The sequence below is a fragment of the Citrus clementina genome, unplaced genomic scaffold, assembly GCF_000493195.1.
Source record: "Citrus clementina cultivar Clemenules unplaced genomic scaffold, Citrus_clementina_v1.0 scaffold_4, whole genome shotgun sequence".
Taxonomy (NCBI): Eukaryota; Viridiplantae; Streptophyta; class Magnoliopsida; order Sapindales; family Rutaceae; genus Citrus; species Citrus x clementina.
Window position 1 is genome coordinate 24,494,179 of NW_006262274.1, and position 26,305 is coordinate 24,520,483.

A 26,305-nucleotide genomic window follows, 5' to 3' on the forward strand; every position below is an offset into this window, starting at 1 on the left:
TACAAAAATTATAGTCACTTTAATGGCTATTATAGTGCACTGATGATCTTATCTCCCTCTAAATAAATTGATATCACTAATAGAAGTGGATTTAGACACTCATTGGGTCTTTATTATTAATTTTTTTTATAGTGCTTATCAAATCATTTTGATTGTACATAAATAAACCCACGAGGAGCATCCATTCACGGATCTGATTCTTGTTTGAGTCAAGATTAATAAAATCCCCTACAAGTTCACGCAATGTTTTTTTTTTTTTTTTTTTGGTTAATGGTTATGGAAGGCTTTCAGCTTTTTTAAGTACTTGTGTGAATGTGGTATTAATTAGTATCCCGTGATTAAAAAAAGAAAAAAAGAAAAAAATAAATAACTTAAATAACCTAAGATATTAAGGTTGGTTCGATACTGCGCTTTCTGGATTGGTTGTTTGAAGCACGTAATCACCGCTTATCGTTTTGCTTATACTTAAAATCGGAAACCATTCTCCGCTCCTGGGCTTTGACAAAAAAGCACAAATGGGCACGACCAATTCCCAAAATGCGTACACAATTCCATACAAAATTCTAGGCTCCAGCTGTACGCATTTTTTTTTTAAAAATAATAAAAAATAAAAAATAAATATGAAAATGCAGCAACACTCGCTCAACCCAAGAGAGACAAAGAGAACGAGAATTAGATTAATTTTATAATAATAGAACATGTTTATCCGTGCAAGAAGACTTCTATATATGCCTCTCTATCTATGCGTAAAAAAGTGTTAGTTAATTGTATAAAAATGTGTGGAGTGTTGGCGTTAATAAACAAAAAAGTAGCACCCCCAAGACCAAGAGCACTAACGAGGGCATGTTCTAGCGAAGGAGGAATGAATGGGGAAACTCGCCAAAACATGCCACCTTTTAATCAATTTTTTAGGGAGAAGGATTAATCATGCACACCCCCCCCTCCCCACAAAACAAAACGCACATAAACTAATATTATGATTAAACCTTACATTGACGGATCTCATTAAATTACATATATTATGTATTTTTATTTATTTGGGAAACATTTTATGTATCATGTATCTCTACTTTTTCTTTTTTTTTTAGATCTATGTAATAATAAGATTAGTTTCGTAAAAAAAGACAATTCTTTTTTTTTTTAGGTTTTGATGGTTTTTTTTTGTTCTAGTTTTTGACAGTTTTACTCCATTTTTAAAAAAAATTGAATTTGTTTTAAGGAGAGTAATGTTATTTGTACATAGAATAGAATTGTACAGAAAACTAGAAATGACAAATAAATGAAGACACTTCTGCATTAAAAAAAGAAAAAGAAAAAGAAAAAGAATTAATAAAATTAACTAATTTATTTTTTACTAAAAAAATTTCTTATTTTACCGGTGACATGTAACCTTGTGTGCAAAAAACATTACTCTTTTGAGAAATAATTTACGAATGCAAGAAAGCGATGCATCCCAGGGATCCAGATCACAAGGGAATATTAGTGCAAAGAAAAAGAGGGGTGATGGGTGTCAGAAACTGAACAAGTTTCAGAAAAAGATTCCACATCAGGGAAAAAAAAATCCTGTTGATTTTGGTCCTATCTGCTAAAAATTTGAACAAACAGCAGGCCCCTATACCCCCCGTACCATCTCGTGAAGTTATAATTATTATTTAATATTTAATTCAAAGTATGAACGAACGTATGCATATCGCGTACAGGTACAAAATAAAATACAAACTTGCTTTCTCATCAAATTTTTCAGAAAGCAGCTACAGGCGGCGGCTCCCCCAATACATTCGGCCTGGCGACTCTTTACTTAATACGCTCGTCTGTTTCTCTTTGTCCATTCCCTCCATTCTTTGTTCCAAAAATTAAATCCCTGTTCGATTTCTATCGCTCAGTTCGCTCAATTTGTTTAACTAATGGCTTTTGAAGATTTAGTAGGTTTCGATAGCGAACCATACTCGTCAGTCAAGCATTTCAATTCAACAAAATTACTGTACATTGGCTTGCCAAGGCCTTATTCTCTACATTTTCATCTTCGTTCGCTCACAATCTGGTTTTGGCAATTAGACGTACAAAATCATTAACTTACGAGATTAGAGTGCTTGGTTGACTGGCAAAGGTGCAATAACGCGGCATTCGTTTGCATCCCCTTTATGTGGTTTTGTTTGACTTTTGAACAGACAATTTTTAATGTCGTTTTGACTTTTCATGAGCGTGCAAGCAAATTATTTGCGCTTTCTGTAGATGATGATAAAAAATAATAATAATTAGATTTGATATAATCTCTAATTACATTGTTCCTTAGATTGACCGACTTCTTAGCAATACGTAGTTTGGAAGCTTTCGCACTTCATAAAATACAGCTTTTATATGTAACTTTGTGTGTGGCAGGAACTTGGAAGTTGAACAACTAATTCTACAAATCTAAAACTCTCTAATTAAATCACTTATTATTATATCTATGTAAAAAGTTTATTATATGTCAAACACTTAGGTTGCGCCATAACAAAGTATTGACAAATATTTATTAAAAGTGTTAATAATGCTATTGCATTCAGGGGGCACGGTCATATATATCTTAAACAAATGTTTAAAAATGTAAGTGCGGACAAAGTGCTTGGTTAGAAGTGAAGTCATTTGGTTCACTTAATCAATTTAAAATATGATACAAGTCTTCAAAAATCAACCAACATCATAAAAATAAGAAAATTAATTAATGAACCATGCAGATCTTCAATTCAAATTATCTATAGGAACTTAACCGAATATTTTTCAAATAAATTTTTTTTTTTTATAATTACCCACCTAAGTTTGAATAAGAAGCTAAAAAATTAATATAAGCTTAATTTACTCATTTCTCTAACGTTAAAAAAAATCAAAATTCAAGCAGATTAATGAATTGCCTACCCCCAAGGCTAAAAGCTTTTCACCTTGGGAAAGTTCATTAAAAGCATTTCTGACTTTGAGCCAATGTATAAAATTGAAGCATGTACGGGTACATATAATACAGCAAATAGCCCAAGGTTGCCGCAGCACGCGTGCATAACAGCGAGTGCGAGTAGCAGAAGGCATCCGCCACTTGAGAAATCCACCAACTTAATCGAAAAGGAGAAACTGTTAAAGAAAGTTGCGGCAATTCTTGTTGATAACTGCAAAAAAAAAATTTTACTTGTTCCCTGCATTTTACACAAACTCTCCTTTTTTTAAACCCTCCCAAAGAGTCCATTTAAGTTGAAACAATTTTCAAATCAAATACAATTATCCAAGCAGCTGCAGCTGCATGGGTCATGTCATATCACGCGCCACTCATTTGAACCAAATACTAGTGTAATAGATTGATGCGAGACAAAAACGCAAAGGATTCCTGAAGCTGACAGTTTCGGGCCCACTCAGGAGTTCCTGTCCATTACTCCCACGCGCATTCACAGAGTGTGACCCGATAATCCTGTCTTCAAATTCAAAGACTCAAAAACCACCACTCCTCCATTTCCTCTACTTTATTCATATTCTCTCCTTCAAAATCTCTCCTTTCGTTAACAGATTTCGTATCACTACTCGCTAGCCACTACCAAATATTTCTCCGGATTTTGTTATTGAAGATAGGGAAAAAGAAAATGACAGCACCGAACATGTCGACAATCACAGAATCCTTAGAGAGGTCGCTCCGGAATTGTTCGCTGAATAATCATCAAAGAAGAAGCGGCGTTAATGGAGGCCGAGGCATAGGAAGATCATCAAGCTCAGATGATCATATTAACAACAACGATGATCTCCAAAACGGCGACGCCACTTTAGAGCTCAATTCACATATGTCGCTTCCTTATCATTGGGAGCAATGTCTCGATTTAAAGGTTAGCCCTTTTTTTTTTTTCTTTCTTTTCTTGAGTTACAAAATACAGTTCCTTTCGTTTTACAGAAGCAATAAATGAGGAGCCATAGCAGATCTTGTGCTTTCTTTGTTGCTTCCTGAAAGTGGAATATGGTCTTATTGATTCTTTATTGCCTTTTGTATATTCGCTCTGCCGCGTAATTATTATAGTTAAGGTATTTGCCGGTCTCTCTTTCTCCAACACATACACTCAATATTATTAGATCAATATTAGGGTTAATCACCAAAACCCTAAAAAGAGCAGACCTTTTTTTTTTACCCCTTTTGAAGGAAAATTTATTGATGTAGGCCAATTTGATTTTGATTAGGAGCTTTTTTTTTTATTTAAATTTATTTTTAAATTTGATATTGTGGTGTTTGTTTGTTTGTTTTTTCCGCTTTCGTTCTGCCGACGCTGACTGCGTGTGTTAATTTTTGATGTGTGGGTGTGTGTTGGCAGACGGGAGAGATTTATTACATAAACTGGAGGAATGGGATGAAAGCAAAGGAGGATCCGAGAACAACGGCAGAGTCAAGTGGAGATTTCTATTACTCAGAAGAAGAAGATGAAGATGAAGATAGCTCGTATGATAGTGAAGAGTCAACATCAGAATCATCTCCAGCTCCATCATCAAAAGAACATTATCATCGATCAGTGAAGGACAACAATAACAATAACGTTTTGGTGGTGGCTGGTTGCAAGAGCTGTCTCATGTACTTCATGGTGCCTAAGCAAGTCGAAGATTGCCCCAAGTGTAATGGCCAACTTCTTCATTTTGATCGATCTGAAAATGAATCTCCTTGAATCGGATTCCCTCTCACTATTTTTCTTTTTCTTATTTCATTTTACATTTTTATTTTTTTGTCCGTGCTTTATGGTGCCTGTGATTATGAAGAATTTCTGTGTGGAATTAATGAAAGAAATGCAAGACAAATATGATTAATTAATTTAGTTTCATTCTTCCTAATCCTCTCTCCTCCTTTAGTTTCCTTTTCCTCTAATAATATTTTAGTATCCAGTCCCCGCTGAAACAGCTTTAAAGCTTTCAAAGGAATTAACCAGCAAGAAGGTCACAACTTTTGTATACCATAGTTAAGAAGATTGGTTCTTGCTTGTATGGTTCGTGGACGGACATACTGTTCTTTCTAATTTGCTAGGTTCAATTAGTTGTTGCATTTTTCTCCAGTTTTCGGATCACATTACAACTTTCAGTCTCAAATTTTCGAAAAGGTGAAAGGAACACACCCTATCCGTCCAGTAATTTTAAGGAAAATCTATTGTCCAGGATTAAGTGAAATATAAAGAAAAAATAGTTAAAAGGGTAAACACGATGTGGTGGGAGTCCGCCCTGGGGGCATTAACATTATCCTCTGAGATTCAAGTTTCCGGCAGCTCTGTGCAGATGGACTCCACTCAGCACACGCATACTCGTAAAAGTAAGAGTAATCATGGACTCCATTGACGTTTACGAATTATTCAATTTGGATCCAATCAAAAGACGTGCACATGTGCATTGTGTGTATAAAAACTAATCTACGTATTTCTATACGATCATCCCGCCGTACAAGAAGGTTTTGATCTGTTTTTTTTTTTTTTTTTTTTTTTTTAAATATTAACCAATGAACAGGTAATTGAAAGGAGAAGGTGTCCAAAACATGATGTGTATGTTCCAATCACGACGCAACACGTAAATTCTTTTCGTAGCACACCCACTTTCTGTTATGCTTTTGGTCAACTGCTTCCGTCCGTTTGACAAACTGCAATCACGTTTAAAACTAGTCTCTGTGACTCATCATTAAGGTGCTTTAATTATTAACGAATCAACAAAACATGGCAAATCAATGAACTGATGCTCCCCCGGTTTTCATGACCCAAAATAAAATTATGCTTAAAAAAAATTGTATTAGATTCATGTATGGTTGAATTTTGCAAGTTGTAACACCGTCAAAATTTTGGACTTTTACCCAATTGACAAAATGAAAAGTGGATGGCAATGGCATCGATCGAGCAAGAAAATGATCGATGGGTCAGAGAATAAATTCTGTATCTTTGAAACATCACATATTACTGTAAAAACCTCAGGTTAGATGCCTATAATTGAATCCGACGTGTTATTCGTTAATGACTACTCACTTCAAGCATCTAACAGGTCTTCCCTTCCCTACTGTAAATGTCATTTCTTAGATTTTTTTTAAAAAAATAAATATTATATATGTTCAAATTACATTAGAATTTTAATAAATTAATAGTCTTGAAATTATAAAAAATTATTAATTTAATTAATATTAATAAGTTAATAATTTATAAGATAATATCACATTCGTGATAGGAATTTTTATTAAGTATAGAGATAGTATAATTAAATAATGTAGTGATTCTATTGAGTTGTATGATATCATTTTGATTTGATCTTTCTTAAGTGGATCAATCACTTAATAATCTTTTGACTGGATTATGATTACATCGTAACTCGTTAGAGAAGACAAAATATTGAGTTGATCTCTCTCTTATTTCTCTTAACATAGCACATACAATATAACAATATTTCTCATCTAAAAGATATTAACCAAAAAAAAAGTAACAATAACTAATTAAACGCTAAAAGCATTGCACCATCATAGACATATCATGTGCATTTATTTTTAAATTAATTAATTATTAATTAGGTCCTATAAAAAAATAAGATTCTTTTGAAAATTTATTCTTTAATTAAAATTATCAATTTATCGAGTATTAGTTTAAGAAAGTTCTACCGTACATATTATCAAAATAAAAATTTATACGAATCTATCAATGGAGTAAAGTCACATTTCTGATAGCCGAGCCTTCGTTGACACAATCAACCTCACAAATACGGGCAGAAAACTCGAACCCATTTTCACTAATTTAACACCCGGTTTGTTTCTAATTATTTGTTAATTGAGTCAATTTGGGTGGAATTTTCACATTACAGATATGCCCCCCGTAAGTTTTCTCTCTCTCTCTCTCTCTTTTTTTTTTTTTTCCCTTGGCCGATGCAAATTGATTAGATGGGTAACCGAAATTTTGTTAACCGTGTCTTCCACTGAAATAAAATATATATTACCAGTCGGTCATTATCCTCAAATTAAATAAAGAACGTATATCATCGAGGGACTTGGTAAGTTAGATATGTCGTAACTTGGCAGTTGGCTATTATTGAATACTAATAAAGAAATTTAAAAAAAAAACCACAATTTTCTAATAGATTATTTTTTTTTCTAATAGAATTGAATGCGATTAAAAAAAAAATAACAACATTACGATAGAAACAAGAATAGGATGAGCAGCTTTTCTCAGTGTGTGACTTGTGAGTGGTCACCACATGATTCAAATTTACAGCTCCAGGAAAGGATTTAACCTTCTCCAGCGACCTGTTTCTTTCTTAAAGGTGTAAAACTGTTTTGGGGGGGGGAAGCAACAATAATAAAACCGGGGTAGGACTAGGACATAGATTCTTCAGGGTCGTTTGCTCTAAAACACCAGTAGGTTACTATTGTTTTAACTTTTTAAGAATGGACACACACCAAGTCCCTTTATAATTTAGACCGTCATTTTCAATGTTGTTGTGCGTACATCTCGTTTATTGTTCCTTTGGGGAAACCAATCTCATTAATATAGTTAAATAAGAATATGATTGTATGTTTGATGATGAGTATTTTCATTTTTTGAAAGGATAGGGGGTCACTAAAGGCAAAATTTAATTAAGGGCGGGTTAACGAAAACATTTAAATGCAAAAATTGCAGGTAGAAAATTGACAAGATGAAGCTCGAAAGACTGTACGTAGAAAAGGGAGGATGCACCAGGCAGGCAGTGCTTGTGAGGCCCTCCGTCCTAAAAGATTCGAAAATTCAGACAGAGAGCGACAGACAAAGAGAGAGAGGCTTTAATATAGTACAAAACTAGTTCAGATGGTCCATCACCCGACGAGCACCCTCATAACTGGACTGTGCACTCTTGAGGAAACTAATCAAATCAAATTTGCCTCCTTTTCTTTTCTCTTTTTTTTTTTTAATTTTATTTATTTTTTATTAATATATTATTTTACTTAAGAGAATCCAGCCACTGATGCACTGATGCTAGCTAGATAAAGTTTTGCAGTGCCTCCACAGAAAAGAGATATCTTATCATATTGATAATAGAGGGAAAATGAAAATTAATAAATGTCTCTCGTTCTTTGTGTTACATGTTAATTGTCAGTTGGTCAAAGACAAAGAAATTGAACTGATACTTGGTTACTGGGGGAAGATAAGGACTCGCATCCCCTGTTTACAGTTTTATCCTTTTATGATTCAGCCTGTTCTGAAATAGGGAATCTGTTAATCTTTGTCTCTTTCAATATCCTTGTTCTTCTGTCTTTCTTTCACTCTGCATCCTTCTACAGTTTTACTTGCACGTAGCACTGTTATGCACTTTGCCCCATTAATTTTTTAAACTACGTGTATTCTTTCTTGTCAACTTTTTGGTTGCTATCTAGTAGTGATAATGTGTTTTCTCTTCATCTACTTAAATCATTTGATCCATAATATGATTGTTCCCATTTCCCTGTTCGGTAAATGACAATGCTTATTATATTATTATGTTCTTGTTTGATTTTAGCAACTTTACCCCGTGTCGTGAGCAAAGTTCACTGTGACTCCTTCGGAATTAGTATTGCCAGTTTCGGGAACTTGCAAACTCGGCGAAATTGAGGGAATTGAAAATATTTAATTGACTCGATTTAATGTGATTACAAATGGGGCCAATAAGAAAAAAACATGGCCAAAAATCGTCTCTAATTTGCATGTTATTCCCATCTCCTTGTGAGTGCTTTGTGAATCATTTTGTGTAGAAACAATTTTGATACAACTATCTACAAATAATAATTGTTACGTCAATACATACTTTCACACTTCTAGTTTCGGGTACATCTTTTTATTTGTTATTTATTTATTTATTTATTTTGTTAATGAGATTTGCATATTTGAATGCTGTCAATAGGCCCAAAAGAAGAAAAAAAAAGAATAATTCACTCATCAATTAAGTAATTACTTAGTGAAGAGAAGCATGAGAGAAATAAAACAGAAAATGGTAGAGAGAGAGAGGATAAAATTCTCTCGTCTTTCTCTCGTGCTTCTCTACACCTAGCACTACTCTTGCTTCTAAGGTAAGTTCTCATCTAGTAGACGCGCCTGCTTCTCCCATGACCATGAGCATATACATTCATATTTCCACATTGGTTATTAGGGTCCTCATTTGTAAGGGAGGAACACAAAAACATGCACTCTTGACACTCAAAATAATGCCTACATCGCGCTGAAATGGTAAAGGGGTGTAGTCAGAAGATTTGTTTTGTCCCTAAAGAATCACAGAATTTGTTTTCATAACCCAACCCTAGAACAAACCATGTGCATGATTTTACGTGGCCTAGGTTTTACATTCACGGACTGGGTGGGTTTAATCGTCTAATACTAATGGACCAATTCTTGCATTTGAGGCCCGTGCTATTCGTGTCTATATTTACCGTATAGGTAGATATAGAGTATCCGCAGGAAAGACGCCTGTGAAATTCTCGGCCGTATGCGTAAGCCGATTACAAGTGAATTGAATTTAAAATTTGATCTTCTACACTTGAATATTGAAACACACAAGCGACCTTTGTTCAGATCTTTACACACAAAATACCACATCAATTACAGCTTTACAACCAAACCAACCTATAAATTCTCAAACTGAAAGAAACAACCAAAAGCAGTGCATAAGAAAATTTTGAGTCACATGACGGCTCCAACAACCATTTTACACAGCTACTGGTCGCCCACTCGCCCTGCACTTCCAGTTGCTCTGTATTCTGACAAACTGTTCAACAAGTGGTTCGTTGCTTTCTCGAAATTGACAAAGCCCATGAACCAAAATTCATGTCCCTCCACAGTTACAATCTTCATGTACTTGTCTGATGCATTTTCTTTTAATGTCACTGGATTGACTGAGCTTATATTCGCCAAAGGTATCATAACCTGTTCAAGATAAGTTGTTCAGATCATTAAATTACCAATGCAATGCTATATTTTGATACAGTTTATTGAGTGTATTGTTATATTGATGATCATCTTATTCGTACCTTGTAGTAGCTCCAAGCTTCCTGCCCAGATGGAGCAGTAAAACACAAGGGACGATCACTGCAAAAAGCCACACGGGCCGTTGATAAATAGAGTGTTCCAGCAACAGGACCAGTTGTTGTAGAAAGATAACACGCAAAGGTCTTCTTTAGCTTCTCATTCGGATCAGTTGCAAAAATCTGCTTGAAGAGAGACTCAAATCCGCCCTCTGTTATTGCTTTCGCTGTCAAATTCACCTTCCCCCATGCAGCTTCCGACACAGAGGGACCGGTTTTCACTGCAAATTTATATTATCAATATGGATGTATTGGTCGAATCATATGTATATTACAGCTGCATAGCGTTTAATATGTATCAATATGGATGTATTGGTCGAATCATATATATATTACAGCTGCATAGCGTTTGATATATAATTAGCGGACAGGAAAGTAACTTACGATTATGCCAGATGTTGCGGGCAATGGTCTCAGCTTTGGTGCTCCAAGTATTGAACGCGTGAATTACAGGCTCCAAAGGGTTGTTACTTGGCTTGTCGATAGGAGAGTACTCGACATAAGACTGATGATAGATTTGCTGGCGGTTTTCGGCGTTCCATGAGGCTGCCTTTTGATTGTCTGGGTGAGCACTAGGCACCGCTGGCGCTCCCATGATATGGGTACCCCATTTCTTTCTTTCTTCTTCTTCTGAAGGTGGAGCTTCTGTCAGAGTGCTTGACAATTTTTCTGGTGTGCTTGTCATGGTGATGCTGGTTGTCGATTGACTGGAAGGTTGAGGCTATTGCTATGAGAACAAAAATAAATAAATAAATAAATTCTGATGGATTTATTGTTTATTCACGGTCACGGGTGAGTAACTTACCTAATCTACCCATTTTATAGAGATGATTTGCTTCCTTGGCCACGAAGCCGGAGGGAGAAAGCAACAACATTCTAGATTTTGGAAGAATCCTTAGCGGCGTAGTTTTATCCAGAGGCATAAGAGCTTTAGGTGGCAAATTCCAGTAACTTGTGGACCATTTGTTAGTCAAATAATGTAAACTATTAAAATAAAATAAAAAGGCAAGAAGCTTCCAGTGCATGCTTAATGTCTATTTTGGCTGCATTCCAGTGAGTAGCAAGTATTTCTCTAAATTTTCAATTACATATTATAGATTTTATTCTAAAGTTCCTTGATGGGTCCCCCCAACAGAACTTATCTGCTAGTGAACGTTGAGAAATTGAATTGTAGATGTTCAAATCTTACGTAGCAAGTCGTAGAGGTTGAGGCCTAAGAGATGAGCGTTACGCTACGGCAAGTGAACGTGTGATGTGATGATGTTGAAAGGCAGTTGATGGACGAGAGGAACAAGAAAGTCGGTTGGATCTTTTAGGATCACTCCACTTTCGCCGCGACACGTGGTAACGCATTCTATTCCTAAGATGTTCTTCTGCTCTTTTCGGCAATCATTGCAAGAATGGTAAGTGGGAAATTTCCTACTAAATTCACATTACAATTGAGCATTTTGGTTTATACAGGGGCTTTCACACTCGAATCAAAATTACTGCCCTATCATTCTGTACCATTAGAGTCTGAAAACTCTTAGCAATGAGTTACCATCCTGTTCCTCATGATTCTCCTTGTCCCCCTCCAGGCAAGTCACTAAAGGATTCAGTTTGCTTCTGCAATTTTATGTTCACGTGTTTGGTATTTGTATGGATGTATGTATATATATTTTTAAAATTTGATTAAGCAATTTCTCTGATGTCACAATTCAGGGCAGCCACCGTCACCATATCCTCCACAGCCAGACTTTCCACCCCCACAGCCGCCAGTGGGGCAGCCATTTCCTCCACCACCACCACCTGGCTATCAGGGATACTTCAATGAAGTGTACCCTCCACCACCACCGGCTCCACAGCCTTCGCAGGACGATCACCAAAATGACACTGGATGCTGTTCATGCCTGAAGGGATGGTATGCTATACCTCTCGATTGTCTTTTCAAAGTTATTGGTGCAAACAATTTTGTTTTTCGTATTTGGAATGAATGTACAAGACATCTATTTATACTTGTGTGTTTGATGGAAATTATCTTTTGCCCTCTATTTTCTATTTTGAAGTTGCTTATTTCAGAAATAGGTGATTATAGCTTCATGATACATGTGCGCTTTTTTTTTTTTTTTTGGGAATCACTCAAACCAAATTAACTGCAGCAATCTAATTCGCAGCTGCAAATGACACAAGCACATACCACAGATGCTTGTTACATATCATACTTACTTGTTCAAGGTTTACTTATTATTTATTCTCACTTTTCCCCTGAAAAACAGAGGTTTACTCTTGCCAAGGCCCAAGAGTAATATTTATCAGTACATATTCAATCCATGAAAATGTACCATTTGGGGCTTCATATTTTTATTCTCATATTTATATTGTTTTGTTTTCTGGTATTCAGGAAAGTAAGACTAGATTGAGATTCGAGAGCACATGTTAGAACTTAGAAGAGACTATAGCTTAAAGGACAACCTTCAAAGGACTAGAGTACTTGAAAAGTTAGACCCGACTATACAACCCAAGAAGAACCTAGATATCTTTCTATGCAATGCAACATGATCATAGAAAATGCCATTATTGAGTTATTTCCTTTTGAAAGCGCCTTTTTTCTAGAATTTCACTTGCAAAAAATCTTTTTAGTTTTGAAGAACAGACACTGAACCTTGAACTTTAACTCTGCTGTAGCCTGTAGGACATTTGTGTGCAATGCCCTACTCTTAGACCTTAACTGTCTCATTTTCTCTATATCTTCCAATTGTAAACTCAGAAAGTGCTTGTGCTTATGGAATTGGGAGTAATAAGGACCTGAATGTAGTGTGTATTTTGGTAGATAAGAGAGAATTTCTTCTTTGAATATATTATCAATTTAGGACTAACCTAATGCAAGGGACACATGACAACACTTCATTAAATTGAGTGCAATCTTTCTAAGGCTTGTGGATATGATTCAAATAACTACTTTAATCTTCATTGTTATATGAGATGGCTTTTTCTATCAAATTGATGATGGCCGATTTCTAACTAATTTCTTCTGCTTGTTCCTTATATATGCAGTTTGGCTGCACTCTGCTGCTGCTGTGTATTGGAGGAATTGTGCTTCTAGGCCTTGCATGATTCTTCTCACTGGTTTTATGTGTGTTTTTTGTTACTTTTACTGGGATATTTCAGACAATTATGAACGACAGTAGAAAATAGTATTTACACATCCTTTAGGGACGCCAAAATGTTAAAATCAAACTTGTGTTGTTACAAACTGTTTCTTCTGATTTGCATCTGTTTCTTCTGATTTGCTTTCTTTAACTCTTAGTACTGCTGAAGCTTTGGTATATGTTGATCTTTTTGAAAAATCAACTCCGATACTCACGGTGGAGAACCGAATCAACTCCAATGCTAACCAATCCAACCAAAGATTGCTGTGGTTATATACCATTGATTAAAACTTAAAACCCAAATACTTGATAAGAGCAATGAAAAATAGAAATTAATTATGATAAAATGAGAAGACAAAAACAATAACTGACCAAAGAAACAAAAGAACATCGGACTTACTCAAGACTCCTTGTGTATCGAGAGTGATATCTTATTTCGATTAGAAATTATTGCTTGTTTTCTTTATCCAATTTTTTTAGCTGTTTTTTTTATAAAAAAAAAAAAAAAAATTGGAACTCCGAGATTCCAATGGAGAAGGCGAGAAAGATTTCCCTCTGCAGGGATTTGGTGGGGAAGAGATGAAGAGCTTTTAGAGGAAAAGATTTCGGACGAATCTAGAGATTAGTTTTAAAGGTGTGTTTTAATTTTAAGATTAGAAATTTGAGATTTCCTTTTCATGTTTTAAAGAAAAAGATGTTGAGAGGATAAATACGCACTCAATTCTGTACGCTTCATGTCCATCGACTATGCGTAATCGTGACGGTCGGATTGAGTGTATATAATTGCACGGTTGATTATTAGTTGGCTCTATGTTGGAGTTGATCCAACGTAGCCAGAGCCTTTTATAGTTTTATTTGTGTGTGAGTTCATATGGTATAGGAAGTAATTTACGTGATTCAACAAATTTGCTGCGTCGATAAAAGTCCTTGATTAATTCACTAGTGAATATGTACAAGTTTTACCTCAAAACTAAAAAATTTACGAGTTTCAACATGCTTTTACAATAAATTGTAACTCAGAAAAACCCTCTTTATTTAGGTATCATGATTTCTATTTTCAAATACCATGTGTTCAAGTCTTTCTGCATTTTTTTCGTTAATGTACGTGCGATGATGATGATGATAATAATCATCATAAAGTCTTCTCGTACTTTTGTGGTGTAGATCTGGCCATTTTAAAGATCATAAGTTTAAAATGGGAGCCTTATATGCTATCCAGAGATATGATTCGTACCGAAGTTCCTGCTGTGAATTTCTCCTGGAACCAAATTTCGTGAGGATGATCTCTGAACAAAGGCCAAGCAAAACAACTCCCCGAATTTGCCATCCGTTCCAAAATCTTCTTATGTTTTCTGGAATAAGTTCCATGGCTCTACTATCCTCTTTTATCCGAAAGAAATGTTGGAATTTTATTAGTATTTAAAATTACTAATGTCCCATATTTGAGGGAAGTGAGAGCAATCACTTTTATTTATTTATTTATTTTCGATAAGAAAACAACTGATATTAGTTGTTTCAACTTTAATTTTAATGGCTGCAATGAATGCTCTAAGTTAGAGCATAACCAACACAGCTAGACCCATACAATTATTACAAAATTAACAACCTTACAACTTATTAATTTAACGCGTAACATACAACAGAACATTGTACAACAATTGCTGCGAGGAAGCACAGAGCTAGATAGTATTTAGTATGTGCTGCCGATTTGATTTTGGCCGCGCACTCTTCATTTTCTTTACTCACTTTGTTCCTCTTTGTGAGGACTTGATCTTATTCTCAGCGTACGAAGTGCAGTAAGAAGAATTCAACATAGTACAGCTTCCACGTCAACATATAGAAGGATTTTGCTGATTTATTATCGGAGGGATCATTAGTTTTAGCCTGACGCCACAAAACGAAAGCCAGTGCGGAGTGGCTTATCATAGTAACAAGTTTGCATAACACGGAAGGCGAAAATGCTCCAACTAGTACAACACCTCCATAAGCCATTAACATAATATTAACAGCAATCGAAAATACTTTTTCTTTCCCTATGATGATTGGGAGCGTTCGAAGGCCAAATGCTTTGTCGCCCTCCACATCAGGTATATCCTTCACAAATGCAATATTGTCAATGACAGAATTTAATGTTGTATCCTGCTGATATTCGGTTTATTAATAGTTGCAGCGTTAGGCAGGCATAATTTGGTCACGGAAACAATATATCCATCCATTTTCAAAGACCAGTAGCTGTTGTTAGAAAATTGAACTTCCTCCCAAGATCACTCTAAGCAATTTATCAAGCAACAAATTAACAGAAAAATTAAATGGAGAATACATCAATCACACAACACAAGATTTACGTGGAAAACTTCAAATTCAGAGAAAAACCACGGCCGTTGTCGAGAGACAACCAGAGAAAAATATTCACTATGTGGAAAATTATTACAACCACACTCTCAGAAATAAATTTCTCTCACCCAAGTCCCAAATACATAATCTTGAGAAATACCCCTTAACAAAGCAAATCCGTAATACCCATATTGAGGAGCCAAATGCTCCTTCAATATAACTACATGCTTAAGAATATTTCTCTCCCATGTTGGAAGCTCTCAATGCTTCACTTGCATTCACCAATTGAATGCTCTCAATTGGATTGCTTCTCTTGGATTTTGGATGCCAAGCTCTCAAATGAGAGCTTCCTTTTATAGGCAAGATTTTGCCTAAAATCAAGCTCACCAATCTTGATCAAAATTGGTGGCTTATCCATCAAATTTGATCAACAAATTTGGTCAACAAATTTGGTGGTTAAGCCACCAAATTTGAAGCTACCTTTCTTTTTTTCTCTTTTTTTTTAATCAATTTTCAACAGCTGTAACAATAAATCAATTAGTATAATTTTTATAATTGGGATAGCATTGAGAAAGTCAAAATTCATTGTCCAGATTTAGATTTGAACTCGCCATAGAAAGTTTTTACTTTCATTCAATATCACAACTACATTTGGGGACCACAAGACAGTCAATTTTGAACAGAGTTCTAGTTAATGAGTAATTTAACTTCAAACACATGAACCTTGAGAATTTAATTATTGATTTTTTAAAACAAAATGGCATTAATTAATTGCTAGAGTAAATTAAAGTTGGTTTAAATTTATTGAAGCCAATATCTTATTCTTCAGACGAATAAAATTATTAAATTCTGCCACGCCCATGAGATCCACAAAGATAGCAAATAAACTGAGAAATAGGTTAAGGGACTGTTTGATAATAGCTGGGGGGCAAAAAATTCCCCCCCCCCCCCCCCCCCTCTCTTCAAATACTACTTAATTACAAAAATATACTTTTTTTCAATTTATTATTTAAAATAAGATTTGAAAAAAATGGACTTGAACAGAGCAAAGTATAGATAATAAACAAGGGTAGATTATGTATGCGGCAAAAGATTTTAAAAAAGAAAATATACCGAAGACAAGAAAATTGCGGGAGCCATTCTCTCTTTTTCTTTAGACTTCAAGTCATTCCAGGTGGATAATGTTTCTCTTTTTCTTTAGCTATATAGTACAATTATGCCTGCCTAACGCTGCAACTATTAATAAACCGAATATCAGCAGGATACAACATTAAATTCTGTCATTGACAATATTGCATGCAGTGTTCCAGATCACCAGGTAAGCAGCGGTAAACAACACTGGTTTCGTAAATGCTACAGGATTACCAAGCACAATTTTCTGGAAGTGTATGAAGAAAGGAAAAAAAACTAGAAGTCCATTGCAACAGATGATGGACACTGCAGCCATCAATGGATTTCCCTTCCATCGAAGAAGGGGAGGAAGATCGATGGAATAAGCGCCTCCAACTATACACCATATGATGAAGCCTATAACTAGTGGTGGAGATCGAAGCATAATCCCCATAGCCACAGCCATCAATAGAGATGCTATAGTAATTGCTAGTCCCTCTCCCATTGAAAAGTCTCCGCAAGCGAGGGGCAGATCAGGCTTGTTAACCTTGTCGATATGAACATCTGCCAATTGGTTTATGGCATTGGCATAATTGCTCATCATTATTGCGGGCACCATGCACTTGAATGCTTCTATGATAATCTTGGGAGTGAAATCCGCAGGACTTTGTAATGGAAGCAAAGAAGCGGATAATATCGCTAAAATATAGCCAGCGCAAGTGTGGGGACGAGTAAGCTGTAGAATGCATCACACTTCTTGGTCAAAACTTGCATAAAGCTTGTTGAAGGCAGCTATGATTTTGATGAATACCCATCTTGAGCTGCCAGTGCAACTGTTGATTTGGTCAATGGCTTATGGCTTCTATTGATTACGAAATCCTCGCTGTGTCCTATTTTATTGGTTGAAAAAAATGAACTTTCGGAGGAGCATCTGACGGAGTACTTCTTGCTCTCACTTTTGTTTGCCAAGCCATTTATGTGTTTCACACGAGTCTGGAATGTTTTAACCCAACCAGCGTGTTGCAAAGGATGGTATTTCAAAGAGAAGCTTGAACACGGATAAATTTGAAGCAACATGATGATTTGCTTCTTTCTTTCTCTCTTTCTTTTCGCGTCTGTTGTGGAGAGAGATTGAAAAATAGAGTTGCTGAATCAAATAGAGTTTAATTATAAATAGAGTTGCCAAATCAAATCGAAATGTAATTTAGATTTTTTAATTTGAATTAAATTATGAGGTAAATGGATGATTAATTCAAAGTAGATACTTTGACTAATTCAAATTGAAGTAGGTAAGGAATTACAGAGAGTTTTTTCATAAAAAGGAGACAAATAAAACCCTCAAGGTACCACTATTAACCCTCTTTCTATTTTATATTTTCTTCATCATTTTTTATAAATATATGTCAGTCTCAGTATAAGAATATGCTTCAATGCAATGCAATTCAGTATTTTGAAAGCTGCCAAACACACCCAAAATACAAATTTAAAACTGAATCATTTAAAAACATCTTTAAACTGTTTGAAAATGTTATGAACTAACCAACAAAGTGTTGGCTCCACTAGTAATGGAGTCTCCTTAAGTGACTTGACTGGGTTTGCTCCTAATTCGAGTCGCAGGAAAGTTGCCTTTGTTGGGAGAACTTGTGCCTCCCGGTTCGAGTAGGGACTTCTTGTCTGAGTTGTGGTACGGGTTTAAAGGGGCCTCTCACAGTTGAGGCCATCCCCAAGATACCCCGTGGTTAAAACAAAACAAAAAAATGTTAGGTGGGTCTCGCGCTTGAAAACTACTAATTCTAATCTTAATGTTACATTTTTAGCACATGTTAATTGAATCAATGGTTCAATTGTTTTTTCTCTTTGGAAAATTGGGTCAGTTGCCAATTGTTGACTTACAACTACAGACTAGAAGCCGAATGAACATCTGAATTCCTTCATAAAGAATTGGTCGTACTTCATAATCGCAATAGAACGGTCTCCTTCGTTGCAGTTTCCTTTCGTTTGGGCATTCTTTTATTTAATCACATTTGTATGCTGGTGGCCTTTTCTTTGAATAGTCGTCGCAAGACTGCTCTTTTGGTTCAGTGCACTTATATCAAGTCCAAGCATGTGGTGTTGATTTTATTGGTTTGGTTTTGAGAAAGCATTACTTTCATGAATTCAATAAGTGAAACACATCAAAGATAAGATTACATAATAGTTTCTTACAAATTAGATTATATATATTCATCCATTACGATAAATAAATTGGCTGAGTCAGTGAATACTTACTGATGATTACGGAGGAAAACAGTCACTGAGATATCACCAAAGAATATGTCCACAAAGATGCATACAATATTTTAGAGTATAACTAGGTATATACCTTAGCTCTTTTCAGAATCTCCACCTTCGTTAGCTTCACAAATTGATAAAGTAATATCATTCTTACAGAATCTTATCTATATCTAGTATTTTTCCAGATCTGTGGCTGAAAAACTTCGAATCCACTAGATAAATACATCTTGACAGACAATAACAACAAAAGAAGCCAAATCACCTAGAACATAGTCTGAATGGAACAGGACCCATGTATCTGCGACCATGGAGGGAGCTACCTTCACACATGAAGAGGAACTTGGAAGAAAACAAAAAGACAATATATAAAAACATAAGAAAAACTGAAATGCAGTACAGTCGGAAGAAGAGCTCAGAAGAACTCTCCTTCTGGCAGCAATAAAAGGGAGATATTTTTGTCTGGTTTCCAAAGAGAGAGTGTTGTTGAATTTTTAATAAAACTTGAACCTTTCATCTTGTTTAACTAAAGAAAATGATATTTGTCCATCAACAGAACACCACAATGGCAACAGTACTGTAACATAAATTGTATTGATAGACTGTAGTATAAACAGTACCCTATTTTCTGTAACGCAGTGTCTTGATGGTGTTGAAACTTCAAATATCAGTGCTTTTAATTAAATACGAGTCGTTGGTGCAGTCAATTGTCAATATCGTTACAAATTATTTCATACAATTTTTTATTAAATAAAATATATAAAAAATAAAAAATTACTTGAGCCATATGGTATTTTTATTTAATTATTCATTTATTCAACGTGTGATTGTGTCCTTATTTGTCAAATATTACCCTTGTCAAGTGAGTATACATCTTAATTGAAAAAGTCATATAAAATAATGTACATTCACCCAAAAAAATAATAACAATAATAATAATAATAATAATAATAATAGTCTTAGAACAATAAAGTAAGAGCATAAACATTTGAACAAGATTTTTAAATTGCACAAAGTGTCGGCATCACGATCTTGACTACGAGTCTGCGAACCGAAGTTAATAATAACAACATCAACAACATGGGGGAGTCTAGGAGAAGAGGGCAAAAATATTTATATATAGTAAAAGATTCATTTGTTAAAAAAGAATAATAATAATGCTTTCTAGAGAGTACATGTCATTAGTTGTGTTGTTGTTAGAGGTGACAATTAGGTTAGTGTGTCGTGTTCATGTGGTGCCACATTTGAGTTAAATTAACTTAATTCTATTTATTATTCTTATCAAAAATCCGAAACCCTATTACGTTAATGGTGTTACCTATTTAAAAAATAATTTTTAATTAAAAAACAAATTTAAAAAATTATTATATTCTGTAGGAAATTTCTAGTACTACTTACTCAAACTCTAATCAATTTTGTTTTTAAAAAATATCTAAATATTTTTATATAATTAATAAATGGTTAATTGTGGAGCTATTATATTAGAAAATTTAAATGTAAATTCGACATTATTATTAAATGGACCGAGCAAACAAGCATGAACTATTAAATAGTCATGTCAATTTTAACAAACCGAAACCCATTTAGATAAATGAACACGTTACTGTAAAATAGAGTACCGTATGTGGCTACGATGATATATAAACTATAAAGACAAGTTTTTGAAGCACGATCCTAAACAGTTTAGTAAATACTTACCCGTGGATGGCAACTTGGAGCCTGAGAGAAGAATGATGTAAAAAGGACGCCAAAAGGGGGCCAAAAAAAGAAAAGAAAAGAAAAGAAAGAGAGAGAGAGAGGTTGTTTGCGTTTAGAGACATGGAGTTTGATAAGGCGCTGGTGAATCCTTGGGAAACAGATTACCAGATGACTGTGAAGAAGTATACAGAGACAGGGTACGGGGCAGTAGTGCCACAGAGAGTTTTTTGGAATTTAACCAATTCCAAGTCCACATCAGTGGCTGGGACATAGAAAGGGGTGGCGCTTATTAGTGGATTTACAAAGAATTTGCTCACTTTTTGTTTATGGATAATGAAGGTGGAATAAACCCAGAGCTAGTCACGGAAGCTGTCATCTCTGGAGAGGAGTATCAGAAGCTAATTGTGCTGGATTGAATATGAGCCTAATTGTATCCAAGCCAGACAATTGATCCTAGCCCTTGGGGAAAGGAAAATTGATATGTTTTTAATCTCTACATAAAACAGAATAAAACCAAACAATCAAATTGATCCTTTTATTTTAACTTTGAAGGAAAAATCACAATGGCTTGATCTAATGTCTTAATATCATTTTTTTAAAAAAATATATTATTTCTTGAGAATTTGTAATAGCAGGTAACTAGCTAAACAATCAAATTTGTGAATGTAATAGCAGTAACTAACAATGCAATTAAAATTTTAGTTTCCTTTCAATCAGATAAATAAATATGCGTTTAGAAAAAGTTTAAATTAAAAGAACTTCACTATTTCTCTCAAATGGTTGCTGTGGTGTAGTGGTTATCACGTTAGTCTTACACACTAAAGGTCTCCAGTTCGATCCTGGACAGCAACATGTTTTTTCATTTTGTTTATGAAATTCCTTTTTCTTTTTTCTTCCATTTGTTTTTCCTTTAATTAGTTTTCATTTGTAATTTTACGTTTTAAATGTTAATTAGATCCATTTATTATTAGATCACCTATTTAAAAAAAAAAATCACATTTTTTACTTTTGTTATTTGTTTCTTGAAATTTATAGTAGTACTACTTTTAATCAATTTTGTTATTTTTAAAATATGAAAAATATAGCACATTTTGACTAAAATATAAATAAATTATCAATATAACATAATCATTTGACTAATTAATAGTGTTATAATCGGTTAGCGTGTCAAAAATTCTAAATTTAATCGTGTTAACACGGACACGGTTAATTTTCTAGCCATGTTACATTTAATCTCTCATTTATAATCTCATTTTATGTTAAGTAAGTGAGCCCACTCAAATTTTTCCATCTTTACTGTTGTGTGGTTAACAGTTACTATGCCCATAATTTTTTATCTTTAGAGAGTACCATTTACTAACCACGCGATGACGCCACTATCTATGTTGCCTCCTTTTGCCGCAATAGATACCGCGTCGAACACGTGAACGTGGGAGATTTTTCTTTTTTATAAAATTTGAATCGAAATTGGGGGATTGGAAATAAAGAAGCCCTCTGGAAAAAATTGTGGCTCCTGACTTGTCATATCGTTAGTAGGGCCCACTGTTCGAATTACATGAAGTTCAATAACTTCACGATGGGGATAGTCACGGCGAGAGTGCGGTCCAGTACACGTCGCTTTTAATTCTATTTTAAAATTCAGGTGCGCGTTTTATCGTTTTCCTTTTATTTTTGAGAATCTCAGAGGTTACTTGTTAGACTTGACAGTGCGACAACTTCTGCGGTCCCGCTCATAAATTAACGGATAATGACGATCCTTTTTCAATTTCAACACGTGAGTAGAAGCATTTTAATCACGTGATGTTTGTGCTTCTTTGATTGGTTCACGTTACCTACTGTGCCAGCAATTTTGCCGACTTCGCCAAATCACGCCAAACGACAGAAAATAATCTTATCATTACCCCCCAAATACCAAGCAATTCCATTTTTCCAGTGATTTGAATGATAATTTGTAAGAAATTTTATTTAAGTACTTGATTACGATTTTACAACTACACGCATCTTTTCAACCACGTATTTTTTTATTACATAAGATTATTGCACTCATATTGAATTAGATTACAACTAATATTTCTTTTTTTACTATTCGAGAGATAATAGATTACACTTATATTATATAAAATTACAACTGATATTTATAAATCAGATTATTACTGAGATTACCTTATCTAATATTCAAAAAATATTTATTCCACTCATATTTCGAGAGCTATTATTAGGATATTTCGAGGGACCTCGAATGTTAGAGAGGATTGCACTCATATTACATAATATTATAACTTATATTTACAAATTAGACTATTATTGAGAACTTGTACTCATATTATATGATATTACAACTGATATTTACAAATTAGATTATTAATGAGACTACCCTCTCTAATATACTATTACTGAGACTTACACTCATATTACATGATATTATAACTGATATTTATAAATTAAATTATTACTGAGATTACACTATTTAATATTCGAGAGACATTTATTCTACTCACATTTCTCACATTTAATATTACAATTGATATTTATAAATCAAATTATTACTATAACTATTCTCTTTAATATTCGAATAACATATATTCCACTCACATTTCGAAGAATGTCTATCCCCTGTCATATTTTGAAAAAAAAAATTATTTTTTATTTAAATTAAAGAATGAAATTAAACACTCATAATATATTGTGGGGGCTTAAATTTATGACTTAACAATTATAAAATATAAATTCTAATCACCAGGCTAAAGTCCCGTAGCTCTTTTCAACCACGTGTTATTTCATTAAAGAGAGGGCTACACAAATTAGCGCCGAAGCCCACGAAACTGTTGAATGACGATAAAAAAAAAACTGACAGTGCCAAATTGGACCTACTCTCCTGTTACTTTTGTCCTTGAAAGATGCAAAATGTTGGCATACCTGTACATCTGTACATCTGTGCCGGCCTACATATCTTGTCACTTCACAGTTAGAGCCAAAGCCCTCTGAAAACAATAAATGTAGATAAGATTTGGGATGACTGACTATTCTACAATTTTTTTTTCCTAACATCACTTTAAAGTATTTAGGATTTGAAATAATTTTTTTATGAGGTATTTTTTTATTATGTAATTTCAATACTTAAAAAATATAAAAGAGTTTAAAATTCATTTAATTCTTAATTCTTGAATTTTAACAATTATAAAAACATCTTAAAATTTTTTAAATAAAACTTTAAAAAATAGCTTAGAATATTTTTTTTCCATTAAAACTCTTACAAAAATAAACAAACAAATAAATAAGAATAATGTTATTTTCAAATAGTATATTTAGAATGCAGCAATATAAAGTTGAGATGATAAATTAATCATCAGATGATAAATATGAACTTTGTATTTTAAAAAATTAATTGTTTTTTTTTAAAATGAACTAATGAATGTAATAATTTTCTTTATAGAGAGAGTAAGAAATTTTTTTCATCTATTATTTTTTAGTATAAATTAAAAAGGAATACTAAAAGCCAAATATTCTAACATTATATAATTAAGTTTTTTTAGGATTTAATTTTTTTCTTAGAAAGCCTAAAAATGAATGAATTAATAATTAGATAATATTATTAATTATATTTCTTTAATATTAAAGTTACCAAATATATATTTTTTATAAATATAATTCTTAATTATAGGATACTTACTAATCAGAGAGATGTCTAATAAGCATTCTTATTTCCTACCATACATAATTTTTTTAAAAAATCTTATTAATTAAAGAATTATTAAAAAAATACTCACAAAAATGAGACTTTTTCAAAATGTAAAGGATTAGATGACCGCCAGAGATTTAGATGATCACCTCGTTACCCTATATTTAAAGCCACTCATACTTATTTCACCAGTCCACACCTTCTATTTTGATGTGATCATTTTATTTATTTTGCAAAAAAATCAAATTTCAGACTTTTATAAAATTGTTTGAGTTATTTAAATGTTAAATTGTTTGAAATTTCATTCCTTACTTTTTACAATTTTACTCCATTTTTCTTGATGCTCTCTTCATGTATATCTGAAAAAAAACACCTCAAAATTTTGTTCATTTAAATAATTGTACGTTTGATTTTTGCCTGAAAACTTATATGAGTTGTTTTTAATCAACTTTATTTTGATTGACCACTTGATGTCTTGATCATGGGGAGATAAGGACTTAAAAAATTAATTTGAACATTTTTCACCCTTCTACCTTTATATAAATAATTAAAAATATATATAATCTTTGCTAAATACTTTATTCGTATAATGTGTTTTTAAACAAATGGAAAACTATTTGCACCTTAATTATATTTTGAACATCTTTTAACTTTGCATATCTTTTAAAAATTTTGAAAATTAATTTTTACTCCGACAACCCTTCTAAATGCCAAAAATGTCCTCAATCATACCCTCTTATTAAACTTAAAAAAAAATTGTTTAAGAATTTATTTCTCTTTATACCCTCAAAAATAACCATTAACTCGTAAATTGTTGAAAATTTCAAATTCATTAAACGTTTGATGTCTGATTCTCAAACAATTAGTGTCTGCTTTAATTACGACACAAAGAATGCTTGTGATTTAGTTCTTTTTGTCTCTAATTATTCTCGTGGCGTGCTTCTTCCATGAATAATTATTGAAGCCAACTTTTGATGTTGCGTTAAAAAAAAAAAAAAAAATCATAATTTTTAAAAATATTGGGTGTGCGGTGTGTTCAATATTGGTTGGTGGTTAAGAATGCTGTTAGATGTTCTTAATAATAAATTACATCATGGCTAATTTAGCAACATAAAAGTTTAGCAAAATGGATATGCAAAGTATTATTTAGAGTTCGTTTAAAAAAGAAAAAAGAGTACAATTTTGAATTAAGGATGGAAAATGAAAATAACTTCACACTTCAAGTAATATACATTTGTATTATTGTACCCTTAACTACTATAGACCTCGATACACAAATTTTCAAAATTATAAATACAAAAATGTAATACTCATATTTACATGTATGCTTTTATTAGATATTGAGACTGAAAGTATTGGCATCCCTTCATTATTATCGTAAAATCCCACTTCCAATAAAATTACAGTTAAGGACAAATAAGATTTAAACTAACATATAATTTTTTTTCTAACAAATTATTTATATTCATAATCAATCCTTCTTTTTTTAAAAAAAAAAAATTACCTATTAATATAAATTGTTCAAATTTAGAATAATCTATTTTTTATGTTTCTTATTGATTAAATATTTTTGTACTTAAGATTTCTTTTAAATTATAATTTTAACAATGATTAACATTAAAAAAATTGTCACCCAAATTTTTTATTTATTTATGTGTAGGGCAATGTAAGATTACAAAAGTAATAAAAAACAATACCATACTAGTTTGAGTTTAATAATAAAAGAATTGAATGAAAAGTTATGTGAGAAAATAATAAACGATATTTTTGAAGTAAAATAAGTATAATTGAAAAAAAAAGGTTCATGAGGAGATTAGAGGGATCCTAATAGTCCAACTCAGATATTTATACCTTCATCTTTTATTTCAGTTAAAGTTATTGATTTGATTTAAATTCCGTATTATCTTGTCTCTTGTAGAAAAGCATAAATAAGATAATATTCTTTTTTATTTAAATTAAAAAATGAAAAATCTCGCAAGTACGTTTTTCACAACTCACAAAAATCCAAGCGGGGTAAATTCGTCTTTCGGCACAGGGCAGAAGACCAATATTTCC

General features: G+C 33.2%; 3 protein-coding genes, 1 non-coding gene and 1 pseudogene across 6 annotated transcripts; 3 read left to right on the forward strand and 2 right to left on the reverse strand.

The window, feature by feature from the left end:
• Window positions 1–3,412: 3,412 nt before the first annotated feature.
• On the forward strand, window positions 3,413–4,780 carry LOC18045179. Its single transcript, XM_024186398.1, has 2 exons — window positions 3,413–3,839; window positions 4,317–4,780. Exons 1-2 carry the CDS (start codon window positions 3,603–3,605, stop codon window positions 4,659–4,661), a joined length of 582 nt encoding a protein of 193 aa, XP_024042166.1. The 5' UTR covers window positions 3,413–3,602; the 3' UTR covers window positions 4,662–4,780.
• Window positions 4,781–9,459: 4,679 nt separating this feature from the next.
• LOC18045180 (GEM-like protein 5) lies at window positions 9,460–10,945 on the reverse strand. Of its 2 annotated transcripts, XM_024185761.1 has the most exons (4): window positions 10,836–10,945; window positions 10,415–10,757; window positions 9,977–10,251; window positions 9,460–9,872 (listed from the first exon to the last, which is right to left on the reverse strand). In XM_024185761.1, the coding sequence occupies exons 2-4, from the start codon at window positions 10,713–10,715 to the stop codon at window positions 9,663–9,665; spliced, it is 786 nt and encodes a 261-aa protein (XP_024041529.1). In that variant the 5' UTR covers window positions 10,716–10,757; window positions 10,836–10,945; the 3' UTR covers window positions 9,460–9,662. The 2 variants fall into 2 exon arrangements, with proteins under 2 accessions (XP_024041529.1, XP_006438837.1); XM_006438774.2 differs by having other exon boundaries at window positions 10,415–10,945.
• A 132-nt stretch (window positions 10,946–11,077) lies between these two features.
• On the forward strand, window positions 11,078–13,287 carry LOC18043539 (cysteine-rich and transmembrane domain-containing protein WIH1). Of its 2 annotated transcripts, XM_006438776.2 has the most exons (4): window positions 11,078–11,374; window positions 11,492–11,607; window positions 11,732–11,930; window positions 13,064–13,287. In XM_006438776.2, the coding sequence occupies exons 2-4, from the start codon at window positions 11,562–11,564 to the stop codon at window positions 13,110–13,112; spliced, it is 294 nt and encodes a 97-aa protein (XP_006438839.2). In that variant the 5' UTR covers window positions 11,078–11,374; window positions 11,492–11,561; the 3' UTR covers window positions 13,113–13,287. The 2 variants fall into 2 exon arrangements, with proteins under 2 accessions (XP_006438839.2, XP_024041530.1); XM_024185762.1 differs by lacking the exon at window positions 11,078–11,374 and having other exon boundaries at window positions 11,381–11,607.
• Window positions 13,288–14,619: 1,332 nt separating this feature from the next.
• LOC18043540 lies at window positions 14,620–17,738 on the reverse strand (annotated as a pseudogene).
• A 3,612-nt stretch (window positions 17,739–21,350) lies between these two features.
• Window positions 21,351–21,423, forward strand: TRNAV-UAC. The gene has a single exon. It is a non-coding gene; the product is annotated as a tRNA-Val (tRNA).
• Window positions 21,424–26,305: the final 4,882 nt, after the last annotated feature.

What these genes read in the sequence shown, in the direction of transcription:
- LOC18043539 (XM_006438776.2), top strand. Translation starts at nt 11,562, where the DNA reads ATGAGTTACCATCCTGTTCCTCATGATTCTCCTTGTCCCCCTCCAG. An exon ending in TTCTCCTTGTCCCCCTCCAG is followed by an intron (nt 11,608 to 11,731) that starts GCAAGTCACTAA and finishes GTCACAATTCAG; the next exon opens with GGCAGCCACCGTCACCATAT. An exon ending in TGTTCATGCCTGAAGGGATG is followed by an intron (nt 11,931 to 13,063) that starts GTATGCTATACC and finishes TTATATATGCAG; the next exon opens with TTTGGCTGCACTCTGCTGCT.
- LOC18045179 (XM_024186398.1), top strand. Translation starts at nt 3,603, where the DNA reads ATGACAGCACCGAACATGTCGACAATCACAGAATCCTTAGAGAGGTCG. An exon ending in AGCAATGTCTCGATTTAAAG is followed by an intron (nt 3,840 to 4,316) that starts GTTAGCCCTTTT and finishes GTGTGTTGGCAG; the next exon opens with ACGGGAGAGATTTATTACAT.
- LOC18045180 (XM_024185761.1), bottom strand. Translation starts at nt 10,715, where the DNA reads ATGACAAGCACACCAGAAAAATTGTCAAGCACTCTGACAGAAGCTCCA. An exon ending in CCGCAACATCTGGCATAATC is followed by an intron (nt 10,252 to 10,414) that starts GTAAGTTACTTT and finishes ATAAATTTGCAG; the next exon opens with TGAAAACCGGTCCCTCTGTG. An exon ending in AAGCTTGGAGCTACTACAAG is followed by an intron (nt 9,873 to 9,976) that starts GTACGAATAAGA and finishes TATCTTGAACAG; the next exon opens with GTTATGATACCTTTGGCGAA.